Genomic DNA, 17,375 nt, shown 5'->3' on the forward strand with positions numbered 1-17,375 from the left:
ACAATCATTTACAGTAAATTAGGTCCTTATTTGACATTGATGGCTCAAAACATGCTCCTGGTCACAGAAAAGGGTGAGAAAAATATAGAGATATAAATGAGATGTTGGATTTGTACTCGGCAAATAAAAAGAAACCTCCAGTGTGTTTGCACTAGAAATCATTTTGTTCTTTTGAATAACCGAAAAGATTCTGCACCGATATGTTGTCATTTTTAAAAATGAAAACTGGAAACTGCATATAATGATGCTATTTGCCCTCGTTAAGCAATGACCCTCCCACCCCATCCCACTGTTGCCATGACAACAGACACCCCCCCCCCCCCCTCCCCCCTTTGTCTGCCACCTTCAATTTCTAAGACCAACCAAGTTCAATGTGAAATTGGTTCAACAGACCAGCAGTGGCAGCGCACACATACACATAGTCAGACTGATCAAATTACCCCCCCCCTCTCTCTCTGTCTCTCTCTCTGTCTGTCTCTCTCTCTGCCCCCCCCACCCCCCCACCCCCGCCCTTCACCAAGGGGTGTATCTGCAGTCCCAGAAACTTTTTAAAGAAATTCCCACAAGGGCAGAGTAAGGGGTGGAGACAGAGGAGGGGAGAGAGGGGAGTTTTGTTTGGGAGGAGTGTGAAATCTAAAAGTAAGACCATACTGATAAGATAAACAAGCAGCTTTGTAGGGGAGAGTTATCTCTGCTCTCTCCGCCTCCTCTGATATCAGACTGTCCTCCAAATAAAAAAAAAACTTTCAGTTGTATAAACACAGGAACTCAAACCGGCCTGAATCAAAACACACAAAAAGTAGTTTTCTGAAAATGTCCTCTTCCTTCAATTCAATACATTCCAGCCCTGAACACAAGCCCAGTTTTGATTGGCTGGCTTATCACCGTAGAGACGGGTGCTGGGTGTTGCCCTGGCGAATGGTTGGCTGGGTTTTAAACAGCTTTTAACAGACTAGTTTGTCCACAGTGCTTTGTACAGCAGAAAGGAATGTACATTTAGATTACAATGAAGATAAAGAAAAGGGAGAGGTGCTAAGACATGGGGCCACGGCGCTGGAGTATTTCTGTGTCTGTGTCTCGTTTAGACATTCATGGATTCTGATCATCTGTTAAAATATCCACACGGTTATTATTTCCTTGATGTCGTCAGTGGCTGCGTTTTTAAAAAATAAAAAAATCATCAGGGTTATCTCAGCTTGAGGTTGTAGACTGCAGAAGGCCTTTGTTACAAACTGGGGAATGGTTGAGGCAGTAGAAGTCTGTAATGAATGATGCTGTTGAGTCTTAATTATGGAAAACGTCCCAATACGGAGACTAAATGTGAAAATATCTTTGCCTCTGCTGTATCAAACTGAATTATTTCTCTCTTGTAGTTAGCACTTTTGCCTCACAACAAAAGGCTTCCTGGTTCAAGCCTGCTAGCCGGCAGAAATGCGGTTTGCACTTTGAGCCTGAGGCCTTTCTGTGTAGAGCTTTCATGTTGTCTCCGTGCTTGCACGAGTTCTCTAGTGGGACTCCTCCCACAGTCCAAAGAAATACCGGTTAGGTTAACTGGTGTCTCTAAACAGCCCGTAGGTGTGAGTGTGAGTGCGAGTGGTTGTCTGTCTCTATGTGTCAGCCCTGTGATTGACTGGCGACCAGTCCTGGGTGTGCCTCGCCTCTCAGCCAGTGACAGCTGGGGTTGTGTAGACGATGAACATCCATGTGCCTAGAGCCAGTCTACTGTCTGCTGGGAGCCCGAACACCCAGGACCTCGCCTTGGCCTGTCACCTGGCTCTCCACACCCCCAAACCCCTGTAGCAGCCCCTGCAGGTGCCAAGGGGTGTGGTTGCATTTCATGAGGCCTGTGTCCAGACCGGTTAGTAGTAGATGTGAGGTAAATGCTTGAACAAACCAAACAAGCTCCATTCTTTGCAGAGAGTTACTTAAGTCATAAAAAACCAATAGAACCAGAATATGTACAGTACATTCCTCCGCCTGTGTTTCCTCGTCACACAGTTACAGATATGCAGACGCAGTTTGCTATTCCACTTTTAAAACTCCTGTGCATTGTCTGACAGGCAGCATCGCAGGGAAGAGGAAGGTTGCAACAATAGACTGGCAACGACTGGTGACATGAGCACACTGGAATAATTTCTGCAGTCATGTCTTGGCTTAGAGGTGCCTGGGCTTCCCTGAATCTGCAGAAAACACCAACACGATGCCTGCGGTTTCTCTGTTTGTAAGTTCCTTTGTATCTGGGTTGCTGGGGTGTGTGGAGTGGTGATGGTAAATAAATCAGTCCTGGTGCAAATCTTTCCCCTTTCTCTATTTTCTGTGATTTCTCCTCTTTTTTTTTTCACCAATACTGCCAGAATCACTTTTTTAAATTTAGCATTAATATGACTATCAATCATCAGGACATATTTTTCCTCTAAACTAATTCTGATCTAATTATTTCGCAATTTGGCATGCAACCTTTCTGTACTCCCAAGTTGTTGCATATCATTTCTCTGCTTTACACACTTCCTCACACTAGTCAAGGCAGCACAACAGCTGTTTTATTGTCACATGTTCCACTATGATGTTGTTTTGTTGTCACATTTCTATGACCAGGCTCACTCTAGATGGTCCATATAATCAAACGTGTGCTGTTTTGATTTGCGTACTCCAGCTCTCACACTGCTCCTCACCCGCCGTACCTGCTGCTTTGCAAATGAAATCTCCTCTTGCGTTAGCGTTCATCTTTGGGATATTTCTCTCTGTGTTCATTCTCTCATGTTCATTCGAATGTTGTTGCTCAGGGACTGTCACTGTCAAGCTTACTCAAACTTGTTACAACACACAAGAAGAGCCAACACACCAAATTCAAAACTGCATTGTTAATTTTAAATGTTTAAAACCTTGAAATGAATATGAATACGTACAATGTTTAGTACATTTACATCAGCTAAATGTAATAAACATTGGACTTTGCTTTCCGAAAACAAACCCCACTTGATTGTCTTGGAAAAACCTGTTTATTATAAATATATATATTATAACATTGCATCAACTCTTTTGGCACGGGTGCATGCCTTCCAGCACTGTCCTAATACTTTGTGTCACAATGCTGTTAAAAGATTGTGGCTTCATGCCATTTGCTTTTTTCACAGCCTTTGTAGAGAGAAATACTTCGGTGCATTAATCTGTGACTTGTCATCAAGTTATCCCCAAACCTGACATGCAGTAGATATCAGTGGGTTTTTGTAAAAAAAAAAAAAAAAGAAAGAAAGAAAACCCCTTTTGCTTCCCTCACTGTCACTGCTTTTTTTTTTTTTTTTCAATTCTCTGTGTATTCATGGAGAAAGAGAGATGAGTCTTTTATTCACCCCTCACTTCCTCCTCTTTGTCTTTCATGGCGAGCTGTGTGGGAGACAGAAGAGTGGAGTGAAGGAGGGAGTGAATGTGAGGGGGAATTGAAGATGACAGATAATGGTGGGGAATTGAAAGAGCTGCAGAGAGGATGTGGCAGTGGGAGACGAGGTGGCGCAGTGCTTCAGTAACACACCAAACACCAGCAGTTTCCTTTGACTTTTTCTGCTTTTCTGCCCTCTGCTCCCATCACCTCTTCTCTCTTATCCTCTCTTCCATGTATGATTGTAAACTAAGGTATTATGTATACTTCATTGACATCTTGGGAAAAGAAGTGAAGCATCTCAGTGAGGAGATGGAGTAGTTACACAACATAATACATCTCTATCCATATATGGTTGCACATTTCCGCCAGAGCTGCAGTATTAGGGCTTGTTTACTGAAGACACGGGGAGCGTGGGATGGTGTTCTTCCCACAACATGACCTGAAATGAGCATCCGCATCTCATTTGGGACTGCTCACATATTCTTTTTACTCAAGGACCTCTTGAAATTTTGGAAAAAGACGATTTGGGAGAAAAGTGTCACTGAAGACGACCATTAATTTCTAACCATTAATTGAAGACACCCATGGTCTCTTGTCGATGAAGTAGTATTTGTTTTAGTGATAGATTTCAACCTGCTGAACAGTCTACTTGAGATTCATGCTATGCATGCTGGGAGGTCACTGGCAGAGTCGGCTCTTTTTTTTCCTTCCCTTGCTTCAGTGTTTTGTTTTTCGTTTCCCCTGCACATTGTGCGCTAAATGTGTTCAGATGTCCAAGATTTTTTGAAGATAGATTAGAGGGCAAGAATAAATCTTGCTGCGTAAGCATTGAGCGTCCCCAATCCTTGATCGTATTGCCTGTGCCTGGCTAAAAAGGAAATCCCACTCAAAAGCCAAGACAGATGCTGACATCGATATGCTTCGAGTCCATTTTTATGCTTTTTTTGAATATTTTTATTATTTTTATTGTAACAGAGAAAATGTATGGGGATTGGATCGAGTGGGTGTGTATAACAAGACTAGATTAGGTATTTTTGAACATTATGAAGACGACTTCGCAAGGAGTAAGCCTGCATCTCATTGGTCTCCCTATCTCTCAGCGCAAGCACATTTAGCAAGCCGTCCATGAGAAGCAAAAAGTCAGCATGAATAATGATATCAAGACAATGTTGATTTTTCTCTTCTTTTGTTCACTCTTTTCTGTATATGCCTCCTTTTCCCTTTAATCCTCCATAATAAAAAGCAACAGGACGGAAATTAAATCAAATCATTTAATCAACTTGATAATCAGCATAAATTATGTACAGCTCACTAGGCAGAGCCAGGCCATAGCACTGCCAGCAACAGGACTTTGATTCTAAGTGTGGCCGATTATGCACGTAAGCAGAGATTCAGCATGTTTATTGAATAAGCCTGCACTTTTATAGGTTTGAGCTGAAACTAAATTAAACTTTTGGGGGTCAAGGTGACGTTATCAACCTTTAAAGTTGACAAACAGTTGCACATTTACATATTTAGCAGATACAGAGCAAAATTAGCATTTATTTTCAGGTTTGTATTCAAATGTTGAAATTACGTCAAGTATTCACTCTTGTTTTATCCCTGTTTTGGCCTCCACCAACCACTAAGGGAAATATATGGTTGTGTAGCTCCTTAGTGTTCTATTATATAGCTGCTAATGTGTGTCTGTATAATATAGAAACTTGTTTTACTGTCTGGAACATCTGAATTTGACTCCAGCTTTGGAGAACAGAAGTCCCATGCTCATGTCAAGTCATCCAGAAACAAAGCAAGCTAACTCTGTTATCTATGTACAGCCTAGCCTAGATCCTAGCCTAACTTTTCCCCTTTGAAGAATATCTTTTCGCCTTTTCAGCTATTTTCTTATAATTAGAAGACAACATGCTGAAAAATGGCAAACATCATTGCACTTGAGCTAGCTTGAAGGGTCATGGCTCGAGGCACTTGAATATTTACTTCTGTTATTTGAACTATTGCTTCGCCAAGTAACAACCAACTTGATACCTTGATGCCTTTTTTGTTTTGTTTGCCTTTTTAATAAACCTGAGGCCATTACTTTTATGTTAATTGTGGTTCACCCACAGAGAAATTATTCCTAAATGGACATTTTTTTCTTATGCTGCTTGTCAGACTCATGTTTCTTCGTTTCTCCTGTTCCTCTCTCTCCAGGATGAAAATGCGGCGGCACAGGGTGTTCTTGCTGTGCACGGTGGGCCTGTGTGTCATTTCCTTCCTCCATTACTACAAGGCCCTCCACTACGTCTCCCTGCTGCGCGAACTCTCTGCCCCATATCCCAACATCAAATCCTTCATCATGGTCACTGGGTTCTTTTGGAGGGAGAAGGGTGTGGCCACCACCCCACTCAGCCCCGCCTCCCCTGAAGAGGCCCCACCCCTACCCGTTCTCCATCAATTGGACACCAAAACTAGAGCCGTAGCAGGTTCTGTGGGAGGAGGAGGGATGGGTCTGGGGATTGGGGGTGTCATTGTTGGAGGTGCTGGAATCGTTGGCAGCGCCGGCCTGGAAATGAGGTTGAGAGAGGAGCCGGCGCCCCCTCACCCTTGGGAGAAACCGGAGGAGAACCAGCGAGGAGACTCTCCGAATGAGGTGAGATGAATAAACCTTTACTATAACATTAGGCATATTGGGTGACCAGATAAAATGCAATGCAACAGCCCTGCAATAAATACTACCACAGAGTAGATGTTTGTTGAAACAGATGTTTTTAGTTGCTAGTATGTTGACTGATGATTGATTTGAAACTGAATGATTTTGAAGCTCTATGTTGTGGTGGTATTATATTGGATTTTCCCAAGCCAAGAACTAACAACACTGTTCCCTTGAAAATTTATATTTTGTTGCATTTTTACCAAGTCCAACTTGGTCTAATGTAACAAGATAGAAATGTAGCATTCAGTAGATTTGGCATACCTTGGGAGGCAGAAATTTGAATTATTCACACATAATACACACAGATAACAGCACATTATTTTAATTTAAAATTATATAAATTGGGGCAGCACGGTGGAGCGGTGGTTAGAATCCAGGTCTGAAACTGGGCAGGTTAATTAGTGAGTCTAAATTGCCCGTAGGTGTGAGTATGAGTGTGGGTGGTTGTCTGTGTCTGTGTGTTGGCCCTGTGATTGACTGGTGGCCAGTTCAGAGTGTACCCCGCCTCTCACTTAAAGTCAGCTGGGATTGGCTCCAGCCCCCCCCCCCCCCCCCCCAGTGATGGATGGATGGATGATTTGATGATTTGATTGAAGTTAGTATTTACTAAAGGACTGTTTTGTTGTATTAGATTGCATTGTATGCAGGCTTTACATCACTTCAAACATTCTCCTGAAGGAGACTTGTTCAGCTGGAATGAATGTCTCAGCTATATGATGAGATGGTGTGGGTCTAAAAAAAACAAAAGAAAAGCTTACAGCATGATTGGATAAGTAGTGTTTTTTTATTTCTGGGATAAAAGTCAACACCTGTAAAATTGATTTCTGTGAGCTTGTGTGGAGATAATTCTAAAACCTAAGGATTAATATAATGATAAGCTGATGTCTAAACCTTCAAACAAGCTCTCTTTTAAATGAGTGGAGGAGAAGTGCTTTTGCAAGATGTAGAGTTCATTTGTTTACGGTGCAAGTTGATGGTCGAATGAAGCTCATCTCAAGATACTATGATTTAGTGGAGGCAAAAGAAGTGATGCCAGACCTTGCAAGAGAAAAAAAGTCAATACATCACACTGACCCATGTGAATTCTGCATAAACACCCTGGGGGATCAGCATGGATGCTATTACAGATTCGGACACGTCAGAATAATTTATACACTATGAATTTATCTCCCACTATATCACTTTTCCTGTTAGGGGTTGTGTTCATCATGCACGTCATCATCTCCTTTCCACTGTACTTTATGTTCTGCTATTTGTGCATATCAAGGATAATTTTCCTCTTGTAAGAGGAAGAAGAATTCATTTGCTGCAGTTATAAATAGATAGTTTGATAAATCATCACTGTAAACATGAAGTTCAGACTTCTTGAGTCAAACTTCTTTTTCACTGTGCACAACTTAAGTGTTGTTTTTATATTGATAGTGATATACAAGCAACATTGTGCCCAGCATGTGTGGAAGAGGCTCCAGTTCCTTGTGATCACATAAAGCTTTTTTTATTTTAACTCATTTACCACAGGAAGAAAATAATCCTGCAGAAATGTACTGCTTCATGAACTTTGTGATATGTGTCATTTCATTAAAAGAATGTTTTTTTTAGGCTTAACTTCAAATTAGTTTTGATGAAACAAAGTGGGTAAAAACAACATATTTTCATGAGAGTGCATTTTAGAATGGCAGAAGAAAAATAGAAGCACAATTCACATTGTTCACATTGAAGTAAAATATTGTCATAACCCCCTTGAAGTAAATCTAATGAAATATTACCACACATTATGAAGGCATATCCTCTTTCACCTTGTCCTGCTGTCATCCTTTTTTTTATCACACTGGCTCTTTCTTGTTTTACCACTGTGCAAATAATCTCCAACATTCAGCAAATTCTCACATTTATGTTCATGGAACCTTTGAGATGAAGGAAACTGCTCTGTAATCAGTCATCAGAGGTCATATGGTCGTGCATCGTCTCTGGTCAACATTAAACTGTATTTCTCAAAAAGTAATTGCTTTCATGTGAAGATTTTCATGATAAGGTGACCATTGTTCTGCTGTGACTGAGGCAACTGCACTTTTTTTTTGTGTGTGTTTCTAAACATTAACTACAGTAACTGAGTATTTGTTTTCATTCACTCACATTTGAGATACCTTACCTAGTAACCAAGTTCCAATGTCCATTGCTTCGCCCCACTATGTAATAAAATCCACTTGTAGACATTAGGGAGTATAAAAAGCCAATTATGAAAACAGACTTTGACACAGGCTGTGAAATAGGCTTGATTCTTAGTAGTAGCAGTAATCAGAAAAAAGAAAAATATCATTTTGACCAGTGCTTAGATTGTAGGACATGGGTTTCCAAGTTTCTATTCTATTTCATGGACCATAAGGACAAGTATGCATTATTATGCGGAATCTAATGTTTTAATGTAATGGCCTCACTTCAAATTCTGGTGTTTGAATAAATCTGTGTTCTTCGCATGTTCTTACATGTTGCATTGTACCCACTAAACATGTTTTTAACAGCTGAGTCTGTGAGTTTAGTGGGATGCTTGGGATGGGATATCCTTTGCACTGACCATCACTCCCGACAAGTCACGAACTTGGATCGCCTTTAGTTGTCAGAATGGGCAAATTTGGTTTAAACCAGAGAAGATAAATGTGTTCTTTCCCCAACCTTCATCTGTTGATCCACAAAGACGCTGAGTATTTGTTCTTTATTTGGTATCATCAACTTCATTGCTTTCAAGGTGTTCAAGAGTCTCACAGTTTCATAGCAACTTTTATATAACAACAGCATCAAATAAAATTTTCTTACACGAGAATTGTTTATATGAACCTTTGGAAGTCATAACAGACACACAGTTTCAGCATGTCAGTTGATCTTTAGGTATTTAAAATAGCGGACTATAGGACAAAACAAAAATTACATTCGATGTTTGTGTAATTATGAATTCCAATGTAGTTTACCCTCATACCCATGAGTTTCAAGCTATTCCTTGGTTTATCATTGACAGTAAAATGTACGTGTTGAAGGCATTGATTTTAAATTGAAGTCACCTTCTCTCCTCTATGTCTTTCTTTTCAGGAGAGAGCTGAAGATCTTTTGAAGCCTGGGAACCCTGGCCACCCAGAACAACCTGCCGGGCCTGACCTCCCAGAGGTCCCATTGGTGGCAAAAGAGCATCAGGTGGTGTTATTTAAGGAAAAAACTCTAGATCCCCTAGAAAATATGGGAGACCTCCACACACGCACCCACCACCTTCAAAATGACAAAACACCGTACTTTGTCCGAACCAAAGCCGGTGCCCTGTGCTTCAGGCAGGGGACTGAGGTGGCTACCCCAAAAGAGTACTCTGGAAAATCAGGGTCATCTGTGGCCAATGGAGCAGGGGAAGGTGCTCGAGCTGGGGCAGCTGGCCAAAGGAAACCTCTGGAGGTCCAGCAGCAGCCCTCCATAGCCCCAAAAGCCAAAGCAAGGGCCAGGGGCAACGGGAAACGGCTGGTTAAGTGCGTGTGTCGGCCGGGATGGCACGGACCTTACTGCGGAGTTCCTACCATGGTATACCACTCCAATCTGCCCACTAAGGAACGGCTGACACCCAGAGAGACTCCACGGAGGGTGATCAATGCCATCAACGTTAACCACGAGTTTGACTTGCTGCATGTGCGCTTTCATGAGCTTGCCCAAGCTGTTGATCTGTTCCTCGTGTGTGAGTCCAACTTTACTGCCTATGGAGAGAAACGGCCTCTGAGGTAAGACACCATTGTTTGGACTGGTGTGGCTGAGATCAAGTTAAAGTGTATTTAAGCAATATGTGTAGTCCTCAAATGAATTGCTCAGTAGTTTAGTAGATGACTCTTTCCTGCCAGTGTAGCATTGTCATGCATGCTCAGCAAACTTTAAGCTGGTTTTAAGAGGTAAAGAGGGCACGATGATAGGACTTGTAGTGCAGTGCAGTCCTGACAGAAGTATATATATATCATGAAAAACTTGTTCAATCATCGTCAAGTCTTAATATAGATAAATGAGTTTATTTGAGGTCACTGTAGAAGCTCATTTATGCTCCATTTTTCATATTCATCAGTAGCAAATTCAAAAGTTTTTGCCAAGTTGTGACACTGCTGCTGCATTGAGTAGTCAGTGTTTACAGCTTACAGTCTTTGTTTACAGCCAACCTTCATGCTTTTTGAGTATCAGAGTGCTGAATAACAATTACAGTGAAGCTCCTTTGGCAACAACATGAAATGCCTCGGGAGCAATTTTACAGCAGATTATGACAAGAGCGACATGATTGACTCTGCGTGCAGCCTTGGAGGGAGAGATTGGTGTGTTCAATCATAGGATGTGACACTGCATGAAAGCGGCTACATTCACTGAACAATCTCTTTTGCTATGCATATCAACAGGTTAATTGAGTTGTTCTTTCAGTCAGTTTGCTGTATGGACAGTGGGTTTTCTCACTGAAAGGCATAATTTGTCAAACAAGGACCTTTGCTGCCTGTTGTCTTTTTTTCTGTGCTGCACAGCTTTGCTAATCTCCATGTATTCAACAGTTTAAATGTGTTTTTCTTACTGTTCCAGGCAGTTTTTGGTTTCCATTGTGTTGTGTAAAGTATGGAAATCAATAAGCAGGCTGTTAAAATATCCTAAGGAGTTTTCTTTACACCACAAGGAATTGTACAGATTTTTGAGTGTTTTCATTTCCTTCCTCAAGTAATTTCTTTAATGTTTTGAGACATGCATTTTTTACGATCTCCCTCTTCACCACCTTTTGCTGGCACGTTTTGGTATACAAAGACTGTCAATCATTAGAATAGCTAATGTACTGTAAAGCAGGGGATGCAAGCAAAATGAGCTAAATATTGCTTTGAAGTGCATGGCAGTCCAAAACTCCATAGGGGATCTTCTGTACTGTATAACAAAAGAAGGACAATCTAACCTTGGCAAAAAATACAGTACACTGTGATTGATTCAAGTCCAGTGAACTTTAAGAGTCTTATAACAAATTAAAACGAATGGAAAACAGTGGAAACCAATGGCTTAAAGTTTCTTTTGATAAAAGAATCTACTAACTACTTTGTAATTTTCCCCAGTTTCCTGCGGCTCCTCCTTAATGGTACGTACGACTACATACGCCACAAGATCCTGTACGTGTTCCTCGACCACTTCCCAGAAGGTGGTCGGCAGGACGGCTGGATCGCTGATGACTACTTGCGTACATTCCTGACACACAATGGCATGTCCAGGGTGGTGGGCGTAAGAACAGACGATGTCTTTGTCATCAATGACGCGGACGAAATCCCAGCACATGAAGGCCTCCTATTCCTCAAGCTGTTTGATGGCTGGACAGAGCCTTTTGCCATCCACATGCGCAAGGTAGCAGCGATATGTCAGCTTGTGTGACACGCATGAAATTGGTCTCTGTTTTTTGAAAAGAACAAATGCAACAAGTGAGCCATATTTAATGCTATCTGATTATAATTCTGGTGTCTTTCTATTCTCTCCAAACATCCAGTCACTGTATGGATTTTTCTGGAAACAGTTTGGCTCTCTGGAGGTGGTATCAGGCTGCACGGTGGGAATGCTCCGCGACGTCTACGATGGCGATGGCATCAAGCTCCGCCGTCGCGAGTACTACACCATGCCGGGTTTCCGTAAGTATGAGAACGATACAGGCCACATCCTGGTGCAGTGGTCAGTGGGCAGCCCCTTTCACTTCGCCGGGTGGCACTGCTCCTGGTGCTTCACGCCAGAGGGGATCTACTTCAAGCTGGTGTCGGCGCAGAACGGAGACTTCCCGCGGTGGGGCGACTACGAGGACAAGCGCGACCTCAACTACATCCGCGATCTGATCAGGACGGGGGGCTGGTTCGATGGCTCCCTGCAGGAATATCCCCCTGTGGACCCCAAAGAGCACATGTACGCCCCCAAGTACATGCTGGAGCACTATGACAGGTATCACTACCTCCTGGAGAACCCTTACAACAAAGAGTCCAGACTGAGTGAGGGCTAGGAGTCCATCTTGGAAAAGATAAGTGAAATAACTAGTAGGGCCCCAGTGAGGCCTCAGCACTGAGTTTTGGGGGGCGTAATGGTACTGACGAACTATATCTCTCATTGGAGCGATACTACATGTATCTTCACAAGGCAGCACTGATGTTGCAGGGATTTAAAATCTCTTTAAAAAAATCATTATTTTTGGGGTCTAAAAAGGGAGTACTGAATCACATCCAACATGGATTTATAGAGAGATCATTGAGAGGATACAACCACTGGATAAACAAAATTATAGATTTCCTCATTCCTCCCTTTTTGGGGGAGGAGCCAAGCTATCTCTCTTTTTGTCACCCCGCCCCTGTCATCCCTTTCTTCACACGAGCCAATACGCCTGCTGTCTGAGAGCATGGGGCCTCTTCGAAGTATAATAGAGGGATATTTCGCAGTTGTGTGAAACCTGTGGAGACCAGAAACGAAGCGGAGGATTGTTTTTTTTTTGTTTCTGACTGGGTTTACTAACGTTTACGGACTGGCTGACGCTCCCACTTCACTCTACACCTTCAGATGTCTTCCTGTCATGTTTGGTGACCTCCTTCCAGAAAACGGACACACCTTCAGATATTACGTTATTCTTGGGTCTCAGTAGAAAATTGTAAATCCTACTTAAAGCCCCGCTGGAGTACCCACTGCCAAATGAAAAGGAGTTATTAGATGAAGTTGTTTGGGCTCATTCATGTATTCACACTCATTCACATGCACCTTAAACCCAGTCTGTGTTTGTCAAAAAGTGTGTGCGGTCTGTCTTTGTATCATATTGGGAGGTTTTGAGCTGTGAACGGGGGGCAAGATCAGCGAGAGGAAACATAAAGCGAGGAAGAATCATCAGGGGGGGGACGTGGAATAAAGACAGGGAAATGGGAAAACAGCACAAGCGAGACAGAAGGCAGGAAAGAAAGGAGAATAATGAGGGAGGAAGAGAGCGGTGATGAAAATCTCTACGTTTCCTTTCCCATAGCGCCTGCTGATGCACGGGTGTTGCAGGGATGAGTGTGTGAATGTGTGTGTCCCTCAGAGCTTACAGACAGCTCTGAATAAATCATACCCTGTCGATGGCATCCGAGATGGATGAAACTCACCGTTATTGTTCGTCCAATGAGAACAATTGAGGCCAGTTGGGGAAAGATCACCCCTCAGTTTCGTCTCTCTGTCTTTCCAGCAACCGAGATGACTTTGTTTCCTTGGAAACTAAAGTATGTGAAACAGGAGATGGGGATGGGTGTTGTTAAGATGAGTGGGTGGATTCACATCAGGCTGCAGCATTCAGACAAGGTCAATGCCGACTGTAGGTCCCCTTGGTTAAATATTCCTCTTTCTCTACAGCTGTCAGTCACCCATTCTCTGAAAGTGACTCTTCCCAGCTTTTTCTGTGTGTCTCCTTTCCTCTTTCTTTCTCTTTTCATGCCAGTGAAGTGACTTTTTTTTCCTCCTTTGGTGTTGGTTTCCTCTTAATCCTCATTAACAAGGCCTGCTTTCTCTCTTCATTTCAATTATATTCGCTCTTTCTTTATACATGTCCCCGTGTCCCTCAAAAATATTAAAATCTGCAGCTCTTTCCTAACTTTCTTTCACACACACACACACACGCTCTCACACTCCATTTTGGGTGTGTATCTATTTCCTCTTAATCCTCATAAGAATGCCCCGTTTCTGTAATAGGGGTGTATTTATCTTCTCTCTACCTCATTTCTCTCCACGTCTCGACAGGACAGGACAGGGCAGACGTTACCATGGCAATGCCTTCCCTGTGCCCACAGATCACTATCGTCTGAACATGTAGGCATGAGCGCTCATGCCTTCTCCCCACCGTAGCGGCTGTCGATGTGGCTAGATGCCTGACTCCCCACCCCACATCGTTTGGCAGACTTTGATGATGTTGTGGACAATTTGGTGAGCATTCAGGCCAGGATTACATTCTTGTCAAGGGCAATGGAAGCATAGCAGCAATATGAACAATTTGAGGGAGCAGTTGAGAAAGAAGGAAGCACACAGTAACAAGTAACCGTAAATATATTGATTTTTCTTTATATTGTGAATTGACTGCACCCAGCATTTGCTTCTTCAAGACCTGCCTGGGCTTTATAGAAACTGTTTACCTCAGCTTCAGGCTAGATGCTGTTTCAAAGTGAACAGCTCTTCAAGAGGAATACAGAATTTCATGGGTAAGTTGCTGTGGAGTGAGGATAGAGATGAGAATATTTTAAAAAACCTGAAGGCAAGTATGTGATGTTGTAGCTGTAATTTCAGTTGGAGAAATACTGAATATTTCAATACAGAATGCTTTGCCTGACCTCCACCAGTTTCACCTTGTTTAAAGTGCCCTTGAGTAAGACGCTGAACCACAACCTCCTCACATATCACTTAGTCCCTTTGCACAACCATATCAGCCAAAACCCTGAAATGTATGTTGAAATTAATGACAGAATCAATAACAAAGCTGAGACTCAGTCGGTCACCGTGCTGGCTCCTCATGGCTATGAGCTCATAGTGAGGAAAGCGGATTAGCCAACAGGCCGCTGACAGTTGTATGGGGTCTGTGCTGCTGCCTCGATGGCAGCGCGGTCTGTGGCGGCAGCTGTTAGGGGTTTGGTGTTGGTGCTGAGAGCCAAACCCCCATCTAACCCTGGAGGAGCTGCAGAGAAACGGGCTTTAAATAGGATTTGACATCAGACAAGAGAGGAGACAACAACAATGCTGGATGTGACGCTTTTTGTTCCTAAATTAGATTTTCTGCCATTAGGAAAGATGATGATTGATGGAACAAAAATTTAGCAGGTGATACATTTTAAAGGGAAGTAAGAAACTTGACGACTGCAGAACATTTTAGATTTAATCATTTTGCCTCAATGAAATTTTAAAAATGCTTGCAATACAACCCCTCCTGGATTAATGTTGAAATACTTTTTGAGCTTTTCTGGCAAAGACACCATTGATGATACTTTGAAAATGAAGTATCTAATTTGATTATACAAAAAACAAACAAACTCCCCCTGATTTCAAGGCCTCAAACCACAACAAATGTGCCGACACTATCTGTCTGGTGAAAAATGAGTTCATCCTCTCATTTTCACGCTGCCACATGCTGTATAGAGGAACATCATCTCAGAAATGTTACCACGGGGTTGTCTGTTCAATCCCATCAAGGGTTGGGGTGTGTATTTGTGTTTAAGCTCTGCCAAGAGGCATTTAACCAGATTTAACTCCCAACTCTCAGCCTGCTGCAATCAGGCTGCACATCTGGTGCGCAGTGTGTGCTCGCATATCTGTATGTATGCTGTGCACTTTTAAAGTCATTCGTGTTTGCGGGCGATGAACAGTGACTCATGCCAGATAAGGGCGTCTGGCCTGCTGAAAGACAGGCCGGGGTTACTTCACTCGGCCTGTTGCCCCGTTATCGTCATGGCAACAATCCTCTTGATGAATTCCTGAGATCCCTAACAGCCTTAGGTCATCAACCAAGATAGCAGACCAATAGGATAAGAGGTGAGGGAGAGCAGATGGAGTGTGATTGGAGAAATCACAAAACTGTTTTTGTACTACTTATAGTTACACTTAAATTCTACTCATCCAACTTTACATAAAATGCCCAAATCTGTCATTTGTTGCTTTCTGTGAATGTGACAGAGCTGAGAATAGTGACACACACACGCAGTGCACATCATTAACCAGCGCACACCTCTCCTTTTTTACTGTTTGTTTGCCTTTTTCATTGATTTGACAGACTCATCACAGCAAGCAGACAATTTGCACAAGGAGCAGAAAAGGTAGACAGAAAAAAAACTGTTTTCTAAAATCATAAGCCAGGAATAAAACATGACTGGGAAATATTTTTTTGGACCGAGCAAAGACAGGAAGACAAGAAAAAACAGAGAGTCCTGTTTCAAACAAAGCCAAGGCTTGATGAATGGAGACTTAAATCCAAAAAGAGACATTTCGGAAATAATCCTTCCACTGCTGTTCCCAGTGACAGTCTTAGTGGATGAAGCATGGTTATGGCACAGGGAGAGGAGGGAGGTAATAAGCCTGACCGAACGGCTTTGATTTTTCACTTTGATGAGGGAAAGTCATTGCGGCGATGAAATGAGAACCGTCCAAATGAAGGGAGCAGCTCATCATCCCTGTAAAAGGAAATCTATAAACCACTGACAGTTAAAGTGAAAACGAGGTTGTGGTGTCGAACGGTGGGAGTGTTGTGTGCGCCGTCTCACTGGGCTCATAATGAATTCAAAGTTTTTGATATTCGGAAAAAGGAGCGGCGGTGTTTTGCTCAAGGACGCTTTGGCAGATTGTGACCAGCAGATGTTATATAGCACTTAAACAAGCCTGTGACATTTACGTTACTGGGCAGTCTAACTAATCCCTCCACTGGCCTGGTGCTTGCTGTCATTTTTGTCATTATTGATCTTAAAATCAATAGAGCAGTAGCATATGGAAAAAGAAATAGCTGCAGCCTGTAGCCACAACATGCATTAAGGGTGTTCTAGCTTGTTTGCAGGAGTTTCAAACATTTGAACCAAAGATACACATATACTTTTAATCTAATCAGGTTTTTCAGGGGCTCTCCACCAACAACTGTTTCTGCAATAAACACGGACGCTTTCTTCAGGTGATTGCAACAGAAGAAATAAATTAAATGTAAAATGCAAAACTATAAATGAGACAGAGCTATGCTGCTGCAGACAGCTTTGGAGTTGTGTTGCTAGGAAACAGTTCAGCGCCGTCTTTATTTCCTTTCAGTTATTGATATTAGCTATAGCAAACTTTGGAAGGTTAATGAAACTGGAGGATGTAAGTGCAGGTGGAGTGTTTTCTGAAGAAATATTTACAGTGTTCTGTGTGCAGGTTGTCTGCTTCAGTATACTGAAGTATATCAGGCCACTGTCAATGTCAAGTTAACTGCTGTATCTCAGAGGATCCTGCAGTTTTCCCTTTTGATGTATTCTTAAAATACATCAAATTGTTTAGGTTTATTCTTGCATGTGATTTCTGTACCTAAAGGCTTAAAGGAACAATTGATTTAGTACTGCGCCTGCATGAAGACTAAGATTTAAAAAAGAGTCATCAAAATTGGCCCAGCAGAGGTTAAAGTGTCCTCCGAAAAGATCCTGAATTTCCCATAATGCAACTAAATAGCATCTTTCTGCTACACCTTCCCTGCCTGGCAAAGACTTAATTTACTGCTGTCTGAGTCTGAAAGCCCAAGCTGAGATAACCCTGATGACATCACCATGACATTAACAGGGTCATTTTTTT

At 42.3% G+C, this 17,375-nt stretch overlaps 1 protein-coding gene across 2 annotated transcripts in view; it reads left to right on the forward strand.

The window, feature by feature from the left end:
* The window catches only part of mgat3b (beta-1,4-mannosyl-glycoprotein 4-beta-N-acetylglucosaminyltransferase b), a 52,249-nt gene extending 37,855 nt beyond the window's left edge, over window positions 1-14,394 (forward strand). Inside the window, exons 1-5 of one of the 2 annotated variants that reach the window (XM_070828481.1) lie at window positions 2,145-2,221; window positions 5,570-6,008; window positions 9,153-9,820; window positions 11,162-11,444; window positions 11,584-14,394. In XM_070828481.1, coding sequence (XP_070684582.1) covers window positions 2,145-2,221; window positions 5,570-6,008; window positions 9,153-9,820; window positions 11,162-11,444; window positions 11,584-12,081 — 1,965 coding nt within the window. In that variant the 3' untranslated portion in view covers window positions 12,082-14,394. Of the gene's footprint in view, window positions 1-2,144; window positions 2,222-5,569; window positions 6,009-9,152; window positions 9,821-11,161; window positions 11,445-11,583 lie in introns of those variants that run through there. The other variant, XM_070828482.1, reaches the window with a different exon arrangement.
* Window positions 14,395-17,375: the final 2,981 nt, after the last annotated feature.

Source organism: Pempheris klunzingeri, chromosome 3 (assembly GCF_042242105.1).
Source record: "Pempheris klunzingeri isolate RE-2024b chromosome 3, fPemKlu1.hap1, whole genome shotgun sequence".
Classification (NCBI taxonomy): Eukaryota; Metazoa; Chordata; class Actinopteri; order Acropomatiformes; family Pempheridae; genus Pempheris; species Pempheris klunzingeri.